Source organism: Columba livia, chromosome Z (genome assembly GCF_036013475.1).
Source record: "Columba livia isolate bColLiv1 breed racing homer chromosome Z, bColLiv1.pat.W.v2, whole genome shotgun sequence".
Taxonomy (NCBI): domain Eukaryota; kingdom Metazoa; phylum Chordata; class Aves; order Columbiformes; family Columbidae; genus Columba; species Columba livia.
The window spans coordinates 21,385,218-21,399,275 of NC_088642.1; the positions used below are offsets into that span (position 1 = coordinate 21,385,218).

The 14,058-nt window shown below is 35.4% G+C and overlaps 1 protein-coding gene across 9 annotated transcripts in view; it reads left to right on the forward strand.

Annotated features, from left to right (window-relative positions):
• The window catches only part of NIPBL (NIPBL cohesin loading factor), a 167,016-nt gene that overhangs the window by 103,883 nt on the left and 49,075 nt on the right, over positions 1–14,058 (forward strand). For 6 of the 9 annotated variants that reach the window (XM_065047569.1, XM_065047573.1, XM_065047570.1 and 3 more), the window contains one exon: positions 6,443–8,068. The exons of the other annotated variants lie outside the window; for them this stretch is intronic. In XM_065047569.1, coding sequence (XP_064903641.1) covers positions 6,443–8,068 — 1,626 coding nt within the window. The remainder of the gene's footprint in view (positions 1–6,442; positions 8,069–14,058) is intronic. 9 annotated transcript variants of the gene reach the window in all.

Below are 14,058 nucleotides of genomic sequence, written 5' to 3' on the forward strand. Positions count from 1 at the left end.
TTGCGAAGTATGCTGGCAGAATCAAATCAACATCTGGAAGGGAGATTTTAAAGTCATTGCTTATTTCTGAAGTTTGATGTTTATATAAATGAATTTAAAACTAATTGGATATGTTAATCTGCAAGTGATACATAAGTAGCTTTAATTAAGTCTGCTGTTTGTGTATTGCATTATTCTTGTGAAATTAGGTGTTGTGTATTTCAAAAGTAATTGCACTTCAGGTTTGGCCAGATATTTGAACAATTGAATTTACAAAACTATAATTCTTCAGAAAGTAATCACATGGATAAAACCCCAGCATTTGTATCAGAAAAATCTATCTCATAAATGAGTTAAAATTGTATTGTTTGTAAAAGTACTATTAAATTCAGGGAGGCTAAGTTACAGCTTCCAGTCTCTAAACAAGTGTAGGTGCTTGATTATACTTTTCTGTAGTTCTATTTTTGTTATTTTCTAGTCTAATGTTTATACTGTATTACTATAGTTGACAGTATATAATTAGTTACCAGACATCCTTAAGTACAAAAATTTTTAAGGTCATATTTCATTCTCCCATTATCCTGATCACATTATTATTACATTTTATAAAGCAAGCAAAACTAAAAAACTAAAACCAAAATTAAGGTTCTGAAGTCTCCTACACCTTAAGGCATGTCAGAGACTCTTGTTTCTTTCTGTGTTTTGTCCTGAAGGAGTTTGGGCATCCCTCCTGATGGGCTTTCATTTTTGTACAGTGACCGTAACTTTGATAAAATCTCTTAAGGGGTTACTAAAAGTTAGCAGCTGTTTCTGTTCAGATTCTTAAAAATCCCATCCTCTGAACTGCAGCAACTGGAAGCCTTCTGTGCTCTGATCTCTGCTTCAGAGACTTTGTTCTTTAACGCTTCCTATATCAGGATCATTACTCTGCTTTCTTAGTTTCTTCCGTAAGGAGCAAGCAGTGAAAATAGTTTTTGACCTGTGTGTGCCAAGTCTCTCCTTCAAGAGGAGGACCTAGTACTGTGGGAAACTCAAAAGAGTTATTTTTGGTTGTTCAGTTCTTTATTTATTGGAATGTGACTTGGAGGAGATGTCAGGTGAGAGCAAGCTCTCATGGTCAGTAATGCTGAAAGTTCATGGAGTAGCAGAATGATAAGTATGGATATTTGCCCTCACTCCATTGGTAGGTCACCCATCAGTACCATTAAAGTAATATTAAACCCCCTTTGTACCCAGATTAGATTAATTGCTTTAGATTTTTGTGGTCTACAAAATATTGTTAGGTGGGGGACATGGTGCTTTGATCTGTGAAAAATAACTAAGAAAATAAAGCAGTTGTAAGTAAACATAAATTTTGTTATTTAGACATATATGTTATCTGCTGAAAATTCCTAACCTTGGCCATTAGCTTAAATGAGATAAGCTTGTAATTGGATCTCTGCTGACTTCTCTCTGATGTTAAAAATGGAAGGTTTGGCAATAAGTAATACCTGCTTAGGAATGGTATATTTGGGTTAAATTTATTTGTTGCTGATTTCAATAGTTCAAATAAGTGGAGGCATATCCCAGTCACTTCTGAAAAGTGTAGGGCTTTAAGATACAAGACTTAATTATTATGCTTTAAAAAAAAAAAGTTTGTACTTGAATCATAAAAATGGTTTGTCCAGAATTCAGTGTTAGAGGATCAGGCTTCTTTGTGGGTCTGAAGAGGAGTACATTCACATTTACCCTTCTTGGATATTAAGTCTTCAGTTGAGTCCCTTACAAGGTTTAAATGGGGAGGTGATAATTTCTGTTGTGTCTTCGATATCATTCAAGATCGTTCAGAAATCTCTGGAATTTAGAGTCTACCAAACAGTATTAATAAAGTGGAGTCTTGCCATTCTGCTAAAATGGAGCCTAGCAACCAGGGATATGGTTATTATTTAGGCTTGTTGCCTATTCCCATACATTTATAAAGCCCTGTTTGCTGGGACAAGCAGTTCTAGAAATTTTTTAGGCTATCATCCTATTACACTTGTTGAACGAGTTTTATCTGAGATTTAAGGCAATTATGAGGTTTGCAAGAAAACTGTAACATCAGAGACTTCAACACTAATGGTGTTCTCATTGCTGCTTTGGAGAGATTGCAGGTTAAATGGAAGAATGAAGATACTTCTTTAATACAACTCTCTTAATCCAGCTGCTGTCCCTAACACTTGCTCAGCTTCCAGGCATATCCAATTGCAGGATGGATATTCTTCAAATCACAGTTGACTCACAGTATCTGTGGTTATTCCAATGCAATGTTTTTTTGCACAAATATTCCAGAGTAATTAATTCATTTCTAAATGTGAAACTGCTTGTCGTTTTGACATACGGGTATTTCCAAAGATGAATGCCACAACCTGTCTCTAGGAATGCTGTTCATAAGACGACAAGTGAGAGAGAACCATTTGGAAATCTAGCTAATCTATTTTTTTTTTACATTTCAAACTTGTGCTTCCTGTAAAGTTTTGTTTGTTGCACCACAGTGACCCATTTAATTTGACAAAATACCTCCTAATGTTTTTTAGAATAAGGTAGTTTATGATCTTGCTTTGACTACCAAGGTACTGCCTTCTGGTAAGCATGTTGCAATGTAAAGATTACATCCATGTGAATTTACCAAGCCAAAAGGATGTGTAAATGAGAGAATAACTGGGATCAGACTGTGCTCTAAACTGTCATAAACTTTTTTGAAGAGTTGAACAAAATGTAAAAATATTTTGGATGTATCTACATTCCTGGGCAGGGGGCAGGAGTGAAAGACATCCACAAAAAGAAAATCTGAAAACAAAGAACTTGGATACCTGATCTTTAATATAGTTAGAAAACTCTTCTGTGGCTTACTATATGTTCCTTTTATTATGAAAACAGTTACAAAGCAAAAAGATCTTGATCACACTTTACTGGTCTCAAGAGCTTGTAAGCCTACATGTTCAGAATTGTGGCAAGCTATGAATCTAGGTCTGCAGGATTTGAAAGAGAAACTTTGGTCTGATATTTTGGCTAGGTCCTAGATCCTGAAAATAAAAAGAAATTCTACTGTCTATGGAATGAAGTGGTGGATGAAGCTTGAATACTGATGCCTTGAAGGATACGAAGTATATTTGAATGGATATTGTAAAAGTTCCAAACTTCATCTGTACATCAAAACCCTAGAAAGTCTTGGGACTCATGCCTTAAAGTAGATGTGCGCAAATTTAACATATGTTTGTTTGTAAAAGAGAAGACATGAAGACATCTGTTTTCAGAGGTTAATTACTCTCTCCTTGGCTCTCTGATTCTTGTTCTCATATAGTTCAAAATGAGTTCAAGATTTTATAAAGCCCTTGAAGCTGAATGGTGTATTTCATCTTTCAGACTTCCACAGCTCTCATGGCAACTTAAAACGTTTTTTGCTCATTTGATGGAGTTTTTTCGTTATGCTCGATGAACACAGTGGTAGTAGGTACTCTTCTTACCTTTTGTGCCCTAGTACAACCTGATATTTTCATATACTTGGGCCAGCTTTTTTTATCCTAGATTCAAAAATCTCATAGAGGCAAAACAGTAATGATCAAGTCTAGTTCTGAGGAACACCATCAAGATGGACTGGAAAATGAAGACATCTAGGAGTAAACTGTAACTCTGCAATCACCTTGCCATGTAGGAAGAGAAAACTTTGAAGGTGTCTCTTTCTTCTCAGATAAGATGTCAATAGGTTGTGGTTATAATAACTTACTAAAACATCAATATTCAGTTGTCAAGAGAAATGAAGAAGGTACATCAGAAGAGCTCTGTATTTAGAGGGAATATGTATGCCAAGTTGGGATGTGAGCATCTACTTACATATTCTCGACTTACAATTTGACGTTTGGGATGATGAAGAGCAGCAGCATTTTGAGCCTGGTCAGTTACAGAAGTTCAAGCGAGAAAATTGGTCCTACTTGAATGGTTTTGGTTGTTTAATCTTGGAGCCTTCCGCATGAGGGCTCTGAAAGGTGAGTTTTGGTTCATCCAGCTACAGCTGTTTAAAGTATCATAGCTCCTGGCCATCTACCTTGCTTCTATAGTAGGGGTAGCAGAGGGAAACATTTGCTTGGCGCTTAACTGACTTGTTCAGCCTCCTAGGTTAATGCAGGCCATCTTCATTAGTGCCGTAAGGTGATAACATTGGATGATGAAATGCGCTTGTGGAAATACAAATGTGCATTCCCTTCTGCTACAGGTGATAACATTAGTTAAAGGAATAGGGCAGATAACAGTAATGTCTGAAAGGCTACTGTTAGATCCACCATCAGAGCTTTAAAGGACTTTTTTCAGTGTGGCTGTGTTCAGATGAAAAAGCTGACTTTTTCCTAACACAAGTTTCTCGATTTGTGTTTCTAAGAGTTGCAGTCGTGAAGCAAGGTAACGATGTGTGTGGCTGTATGCATATATATGTATATATATAAACAGAAACAGATATTTTTGTTCTAATCTGAAATCTATTAGTCTGAAAGCTTCTAGTTCATGACCATTCCTAAGACCTCCCATGAAACTCAATGAGGTCGAAGCCCTTTTAGTCATAGGGAGAAAAATATTTTTTTTTTGCCCTTGCATGAAGGTTTAAAAAAAAATAAATAAAGTTCATTTTAATCAGTAGTGTAGGGAAATTAATTTATATAAGTTCTCAGAGAAAAAAAAAATCTTCAGACCAAAAAGCTGTGCCTTTGACATGGGAAATTTCTTTTGCTTCACAGTTCTATCATAAAGTTGACAAGCATTCCTACAGGTTTTTACTGAACTTTGGAAAGTTCCTTATTTGCAGTTGACCAGTGTCTTCATGGAGTTTATTGCATCTATCTTAAATGTTGCACATAATTTTGGAGTTTTAGGAAATTAGAGCTGTACAAATAGATTCAAGAATGAAAATGGTGGGGGAAAAAGCCACTTCACATTGCTGGAACTGACCATGTTACTACTTGTTACTGTATTCTGATGTTAATTTTGGAGATGGTCCTTAAAGGTTTCCATTCTTCTAAATAAGAATGCTCTATAAATATAGAAATTAGAAGGCAGATGTTATAATTCTGGTTTACAACTTGAGAGGATGGCATTTGTTTTGGTTTTTGTTTCATTTTTTTCCTTGGAGTTTATTTCCCTTTTCCTTGATTGCATCCTCCATACCATTCATTGTCCTGCTCCCAAAAATAGACCTGGCTCATTGCATCTGGTGATAAGGCACTACAAATGTAGGCACAAAATAAGTTATGTTTCTTATATTTCATTTATGGTCTAGATATTTTGACAATAGATCCGGGACAGAATTTCCAACCTATATTTAGTCATTCCCTAGACTTATTCGTATTCCCTGATTACAGAGAAAGTCATTGTTTTTTTGACAAATTACACCATGATAGTTGAGAAATGAGAATATAAGCCTTTGTGCAGGTAGGGTGTTTGATTTTCGTGGCAGAAATTAATTTTATTTTAGAATACCATGTTAGTAACATAAATAGGTTGTAGTTTAAATGAAAAGAACATACGCTTTTGGATACTTCTGTGTGCTTCTCATTTCTATGAATTCTACCAAATTACGGGGCTGGGGGGGGCGGGGCTTACTTTATTTTTGTTTTTTCTGCTCTTAATAATTCTTTAGTATAAACTGAAATGCTTATTAGAGGATCAGGCTCTTGACAGTACATAAAATTATTGCTGAAACTTTTATTTCATCCATGAAAAACGTTAGGGTTGCAAAAGGAAAATACTCAAGCTATTAAGTGTGTAGTGACCACCCACTAGTACATGTGTTATGGTGTAGACTCCAACTTTTGGTATACTGCTTTGCTTCAATAGAAGCATGGAGTGTTGGAGTTATTTTAAAGATTTTTGTTTATTGTTTGTGTGTTCCCACTCTAAAATACATCTGACGTTCAACTGATGGACTGAACAAAGTAGGGAGAACCTCTGTCTTAGGCGTTGCAGATCCTTGCTTAGTTCATGCATAATGAAGCAGGCTGAATCTGCAGAAGAGGATCTTTTTATAGTAGTATTCCTCAAAAAGTAATTGTGGAGGTGTACATTAAGATTATGTTTGCAGACTTTTGCTTCAAGCATAATTGATTAGTTTGGATTTTCAAATTATTTTTTCTTGAAGGTGGGTTTGGTTGTTGTGTATTGCAGCTGCTGTATTAGATGGTTCTCTTGGGAATTATACAGGGATTTCGATTTCATATGTTTTGAGGGTGAAGTTTTTTTAATGATTAATTGGCACCTGTTGTAGACTGATAATGAGTGATAGTCTGAATAGATGAAAAAGTATTAGCTAGAGAAGTTTTATTCTTGATTTTAAATTCAGTGGGGTTTGTGTGTTGTGCATATATGCTGGGGAGGATTATTTGGTGGGGTATGGACATGCTTGCTTGGTCATTTGCCAGTCTATGTATATAATTTGTGATTTTTCTTTTTTAACTTGTAGATAAGCCTCTGAAGAAGCGAAAACAAGAAAACAAACCACAGGAGGCTGGAGGTGCTACTGGAGGGAATAGAGCAGCTTCTCAGGAGACAGGTTCTGCAGGAAATGGGGCAAGACGAGCGTTGATGGTTAGTATAGATCTGCAGCAAGCGGGAAGAGCGGACTCTCAGGCAATGGTAACTCAGGATTTGGACACCATCAAAAAACCTGAAGAAATTAAGCAGTATAATGACGGGTTTGTGTGTGTTCCCCAAGAAGATGCTGTTGGAGTTCTTAAATTTAAACCTGAAAACCATCCTGAGATTTTTAGGAGAAAGTCAGACTTCGAGGGTCAAAAGATGGATATCCTGCAAAATGAAAACAGACAAATGGAATTTCAGCAAAATGAGAGCAGACGATTGGAAAGTAAACACAATGAGAACAAACAGTTAGAAGCTAAACTTGAAAGCAGACAAATGGAAGTGAAACAAAATGAGAACAGACAGACAGAATCAAAACAAAACGAGAGCAGGCAGATGGAGATGAAACAAAATGATGGAAAACAAAATAATGGCAAACAGGAAATAAGGCAGAGGCCCGAAACACCGAAACAGAGGAGTGAAGTCAGGCCCGAAACACCGAAACAGAGGAGTGAAGTCAGGCCCGAAACACCGAAACAGAGGAGTGAAGGCAGGCCCGAAACACCGAAACAGAGGAGTGAAGGCAGGCCTGAAACACCCAAACAGAAGAGTGAAGGCAGGCCTGAAACACCAAAACATAGGCATGATAATAGGAAGGACTCCAGTAAACCATTGTCAGATAAGAAAATTGAAATATCTAGGAATAAACTAGATGTGAAATCCGATCCTTCAAGAGTAAAACCTGAAAGTAGAGCTGATCCAACAAAACAAAGGCCCGATGGGCGTTCAGTTTCTGATACACCGAGGCGTGACCATGATAGCCTTAAACAAAGATGTGAGGATAGGGGGGAGTCAGAGAGATACAGAGCAGATCCATCCAAGGTCAGAAGACCTGAATATTTGAGATCCTCAAACAAAAATGAACATGAGTCTAAGCACGGTATTAAATCTGATGTTTCAAAACCTGAGAAATTTGAAAGGAAACATAGGCATGAGTCTGGTGAATCAAGGGAAAGGTTTTCTTCTGGGGATCAGAAATCAAGACCTGACAGCCCTCGTATTAAACAGGAATGTAAAGGGGATTCTAGTAAATCAAGACCTGATAAACCTGGTTTTAAGTCGCCCAACAGCAAAGATGAACGAAGGACAGATGGTAATAAGAGTAAAGTAGATAGTAATAAAGCACATGCTGACAATAAAGCAGAGTTTCCCAGTTATTTGTTGGGGGCAAGATCTGGTGCATTGAAACATTTTGTCATTCCAAAAATCAAGCGTGATAAAGATGGAAATGTTACTCAGGAGTCAAGGAAAACTGAATTTAGAGGTGAACAGAAGGACAAAGTAGAGAAGATTGGTCTAGTTGAAGATCTAAATAAAGGAGCTAAGCCTGTAGTTGTCCTTCAAAAGCTTTCTTTGGATGATGTGCAGAAGTTTATTAAGGATAGAGAAGATAAATCAAGGGGCTCTTGTTTTAAACCTAACAAGAACAAGTCATCAAAATCTAATAAAGGTAAGATTTTTTTTAATATTAATTGCATTATATCTTTTACACTCCTGTTCTTTTAGATTTGCTACTTCTGTGGTTAGAAATGGAACATGGACATTTGATAGTCAGTTTATATGCTTGCTTACATGGTAATTTTAAGGAACAAAGTGAAATGCATCTGCAGGCTTCTCGTTATTGGAAACCTTGCTACAATGTATCTGAAAATATTTATTTTCTGCAGTGCAAGTACATAATGTTGGAACACTTAAATAAATGATCTTAAGCTGTACTTCAGCAATATTAGTTTAACCTGGTATTTTATCCAGTAAAACATAACTGTTGTAGATGTGATTTAAATTGGTTTAAGTGTGTCTGTATAAGAACTGATACTACTGTAACTAAATTAGTATAGCTGAAGTGGTGGGAAATACTATGTATGCAAGCCCTAAGATTTTAATATTTTTAATTGGAACTGAAAGGTGTTTTTCAAAGGCATGTTTTGACATGATGCAATAAGAACACAGTTACAGAGTGCCATCTGCTTCTTTTACACTATAAATACAGCTCTGGGGAGCCTCTGCACTTGAGGCTGTGTGACCATAAGCTTACTAAAAGGTTCTGTCTTCAAGAGAGCGAATTCAGGCTTCATTGTCTCTAGGGTCCATAGTATGCAGAAAGAGAAAAGGAACTGGTGAACAACTGGCTGGCATTTTCAGATTAGTCATATGGACAGCAAATAATTCAGGATAGTTTGTAATATCTGGTTGATTTTCTCAGCTACAGATTTCATACTTTTAAAATAAGATTGCTTTCTTTGGTGCCGTAAGTTTCAGTTCTTTGGTTTCAGACTTAAGTAGATCATTTCACATTGTGAAATCAATGTTGCTAACTGGTCAGGGCTCCTTTCACTTTTAATGTTTACTATTGAAAGCATTTAAATTTCTTGCGTAGTTATGTTCATAGACATGTTATGTCTGAAAATAGAGAAATCAAGCAGTAGGGCAGAGCATTTCAGCTGTATGCAGGATGATGTATGAATGCAGTTCCAGGTATATCATGAATTTGAGATTAAAATGTTTTCTTATGTAGTTGATCTGATAAGAAATTACCTAGAAATTGTCTTTATGAATGTATACCTGTGGTTATGTGCACGTGTACAGAGGTGATATCTGTGTAATGAATTTATTGTGCCGTGTCTGTTCTCTGTCTACTAACTCATTTGTATTAACTCTTAAAGACTTATTAATTCAGGATGTGTATTACTTATTTGTAAAATATTAGCCTCCTTGTTAAATATTTTCTCTTTATTCTGGAAATACAAACATTTCCCCTGTCCTTTTTTGAGATACAGAACAGGCAAAAATTCCATTTTAAATAATGGGTATCTAGAGTTTGACATACAATTATTACATCCTTGTCGTCAGTTTAATCTAAAAATTTTGGGTGGAACCTTTATGTTCTTGATAGGAAATACTAAAAATTTTCTGATGGAACTCGGGTCTGTTCTCAGAAGGATAAGTTTTGAATTCATACAATTATTTGTGCAGAAAATCAATAATTTTTAGAGCTCTCAGAACCATACACAGTGCATGTATTCTTTCTAAAATGTTCTGAAGTACTTTTTTGTATTCTCTATTGTATGCGGTTAGTTAAATGGAATATTTTAGTAATATGTAAAGGTTTTAATGACTCTTGTGTGATTGGCATGACTAGTAGCTGTGCCACATGAACAAGGCATTAATTTTAAGATCAGGTTTATAACTTTTCTGCAATGTTTTTGTGTATTTTTTGTTTTCTAAAGTCATGTATTTCTTACATACTCTCAAATTACTTGGGACATATTTTCCAGGGAAAGAAAATATTTGAATTAAATAACAGTCTTTTTGCTATTGTATTCAGAGTAAGGTTCTTACAATGGTTCTAGAAAGACGTTTGTGGAAGGAATGGTGTTGTAATTATGTTTCTCTTACAAGCCAAGTTTTGAGTGTTCAACCAGGCAGATATGGGAGAAAGTATCTTTGAACTTGAGATATTTCATATGTATTTTTAGTTGTACATGTTTTCTGTTCAGCTTCCTGGTGTCTTACTTCCTAGGATATATTATGCTAAATAACTAGGTGAATGCCAATGTTTGAAAAGGTTCATAATTTAGAAAGGTGTCTCTTCATAAGCCAAAGTCTATTTGTCAACAGCTGGCTGATATAGAAACTATTAATGCAGTTGCCACCATGTCCTCACTCCACCTGAGAGAAATAGTGTTCACTATTTAACCCTGTGCCATTTTTAGTTGTAAACATTTTAATACGCTAGTAAATGTGATCTCAATAAACATTCTCTATTTAGTTCATCCTGTATTTCTCTTACTAGATTGTAGCAAATCTTTTCTAGTGTTGCCTTTTAGCATCATTATTCCACATCTCACATCCTTCTTATTCCATATAGCTTAGTGAATTTTGCTTCATCTTTCTTTATTTTACTTCCTTGTATTTCTTGACCTTCGTTTTTGCTTTTTCATCCACTCTTCGCCCAAGAAAATGTCTTTTCTTGGCTTTGTCATTCACAACATCATTGCTGTGATTTATCTGGATTCCAGTTTAAAATAGGATTAGTTGAGCTAATTCAAAGTACAGTTTAGGTAGTCACTCAGTCTTAAGGGACTAATGCCTATTCATTATGATGTGTGTTAAGCTAAAATTAAAGCTTTGCAAACTGAAAGTCTATACAATTTCTACATTGTTTCAGTAAATTTTAAATTTGAAAATCATACCTTCATTGTGGGTGTAGACAAGCCTTGAACTGTACTGCAAAAAGACAAAGTAACATTTTAATCCAATTTTACAGACAGGTTTAAAATTTTGTTAATATATGAATGGGAGGGATAGCCGAAGCAACTTTTTTTATCTCTCTCCTGATCTTTGAGCATTTATCTGAAAGTTTTGCTCTACCTCAGATGAAAGTTATGGATTTTTAAAAAAATAATATTTTCTTTAAGGGGTCTTAAGGTGAAATTTTGTGGCCTGTGGATCAGAATAAATTTTATTGCTTTTTTCTTCTGGTATGAACATTTGTGAATGGCTTTTATTGTGGTTTTAATGTAAATATATGTTGTTGGTGAATCCGTAAAACTTTTCCCTTTGAGTTTGTACCTGCAATGAGGAGGTCATGTTTACTATCCTTGCTTTCCAGAGCTTCACAAATACCATGTCTGCTGCTTCTTAGAGCTGTACTGATCAGCTGTGTTGGGAATGGGAGCTTTTAACAGTTTCACGGTTACTGCATTCTGACCAAGGCGAATTTTACTCATATTTGTTTCATACTCTAACAAAGGAATGAGAGAAGCTATAACCGTCTGTACAAGGAGATGTCTGAGTTTTTTAATGTTTGAAGTATTGTCTTTCCAAAATAAACATCATGTATGTAATGCAAGTTGTAGTTCTAGCACAAATGAGTGTGTGTGTTTTTAAGACTTGTGCAAAAACACCTTTTGGGTCTTCCAGTATCACCAACAAATAGTTTGTTGTTTAAAAAAAAAAAAAAAAATATCTGAATGGTACTCCTTCATTGTGTAGATTGTCTAGGATATCATTTTCTGTCAACACAGAACTTGAAACACAGGTTTTTGTTGATCACTACAACTCTTTCTAAATATACTGCATTTTCTGCTGCTGTGAAATTTGAGTCAAGATTTGCCATTTCTTCAAAGGTGTTCCTCATACATATTCTTACAGAATCATAGAACACCAGGTTGGAAGGGACCACAAGGATCATCTGGTCCAACCTTTCTTGGCAAGAGTACAGTCTAGACAAGATAACCCAGCACCCTGTCCTTCTGAATCTTAAAAGCATCTAGTGTTGAGGAACTAAAAAATTTACTGCTTCATCATCTTCATGTCACAGAGTTAAAACAATGCTGCTAGATTTTTCTGTGTTCTATGCTTGTGTATTTTGTTGTGTTTCTCTTATAGTTTGTTTTTTATTTTTAATTCCATGTGACTTTTCAGAGCTTATATTAACTGTAACTTAGCATTTGTGTAACATGGTAGTCTGTAGCACTGCTGGAAACAGTCTCACTTCTGAAGCAGCATGATCAATAAATGCTCATTGTCTAGGTAGGAGTGACAAGAGAGTATTCCAGGATGAAAAGCTGTATCCAGATTGTTTTGGGTCCATGATCCAACTTGTGATGCCTTTCACAGTCTTCTAGTTAGCACAGCAGAGCTACTCACAAATGCTTTCTGAAACAGCTGTCCACAGTTTTGTGGACAAAAGGGGAGAATCAGTTTTAAACATTTGTTTAAATCTTTCGTGTGTAGGACTCCTGTAAGGACAAAATTGGCAAACCAATGTGGATATTCATACATTAAGCAAATTTTAGACTTCACTCAAATTTATTTCCAAAAAACCCAGTCTCTTGCTGCTGAAATAGTCATGCTGTTGTACTTACTGAAATCAGTGGGGCAAGCAGCTGTTCTGCAAGAAAATAACTGAACACAGTCATAGTTTGAAAAGTATTCCAGGCGTTGTTTAGTTAAAAGACAAAACCAAACTAAGTGTAACCTGTTAAATCCAGTAGTCTAGGAAGATCTAATTTGTCTAGCATGCTTTTCACCCAAATAGATTGTTTCTATTTGCAGGGCTTTTTTTAGGTATGGCATGTCAGTCCTATCCCAGAAAACTTCTTGGGATTTGTATGAGCATTGTACCTACTCTCTTGAGCATTCGTTATTTTGCTGCCAGTTTTTCAGAAGTAGATGTTGGATACACTGGTATTGGTAGGCAGCAGGAATTCTGCAGTTGCACACTGGAATCCTTTCTTGTGTTGATCTGTTAGCAGTAGAGTAGGACACATTTTCAGCGCAGTGCTTTGCCTGGAGGCCACTTCAGTTATTTACTACTTTTGTCTTTGCAACTAAAGTAAATATTCTGATTCTTGCTCTCTTAATTGTGAAGTTTTCTCTGGGTAATAAGAGTGAACTTTATATTTTACACATCTAGTTCTTAGCAGCAGTAAATTCAACCAAAGTCACTAGTTTCATTGTACTTTGGTTCATCTGAAATACGATGCTTTGTCTGCAGATTTAGGAGTGCATTGTTTAATTAGTTCATTTTTGAAAAATTACTATGAACAAATTCCTCTGACAAGTTAGGTACTAAATTTCTATCACGTGCCAAAGTCTTAAACAGCCTTTGGTTCCTAGACTTGGATGCTTGATCAGGTACCTCTTACTTCTGGGAATAGCTATGGCTATTTTACATAAATCAGTTTTGCAACGATGCATTACAGCAATTTGTCTTACATCACTTACAATACACAATGCAGACCTGTTCATACACCCAAGTGTCTCAATGTGGATGTTGTTTCTTGGCTTATGTGCAGGGATATTTGTTCAAAATTTTTTGTTTGAATTTTCTTCTAAACAAAGGATAAATTTGGAAAAATGAAAATAAAGGAAAGCCTCACGTTTGCTTTTGATAAAATAGCTTTTCTGTTCCTTGATATATTCAGCTGTAATATGTGACTGATTTTGTGTTAGAAAATTTAAATTGTTTACTTGAAATTTGTAATTCATTTTTGTTCTGTGTGAACATCTGAGTGAACAGAAAAGGATGAGACCTTTTATCTTCTTTAAACTGCCAAACTGTTGTTTGTATCGATTAAAGGATCCTTAAATACACATACTGCTTCATTACCTTCCGAGCACTTTCCTGTAGTATTTTATGTTAAAAGTTAAAACATCAGCAATCTTTTGTTGTTGTTGCTAATGTAATTAAGTTACTTTGAAGAAGGAGAACAGGAATATTTTCAAAGATAAAGCCTGAGAATGTTTCTGTGATAGAATAAAGAAAAAACAGATCTTCTTCGTGAATTTATAGTCACAGATCAGATGTAAATCATGGCATTTGTTTTGCTTATTCTTTGCAAAGATCTTGATTGTATTATATTTCTTATACAGGAGTTTTTCTTTAATGAGAAGAAAAATTGAGTTGTAATTTGATTTTATTTAATTAAGGCC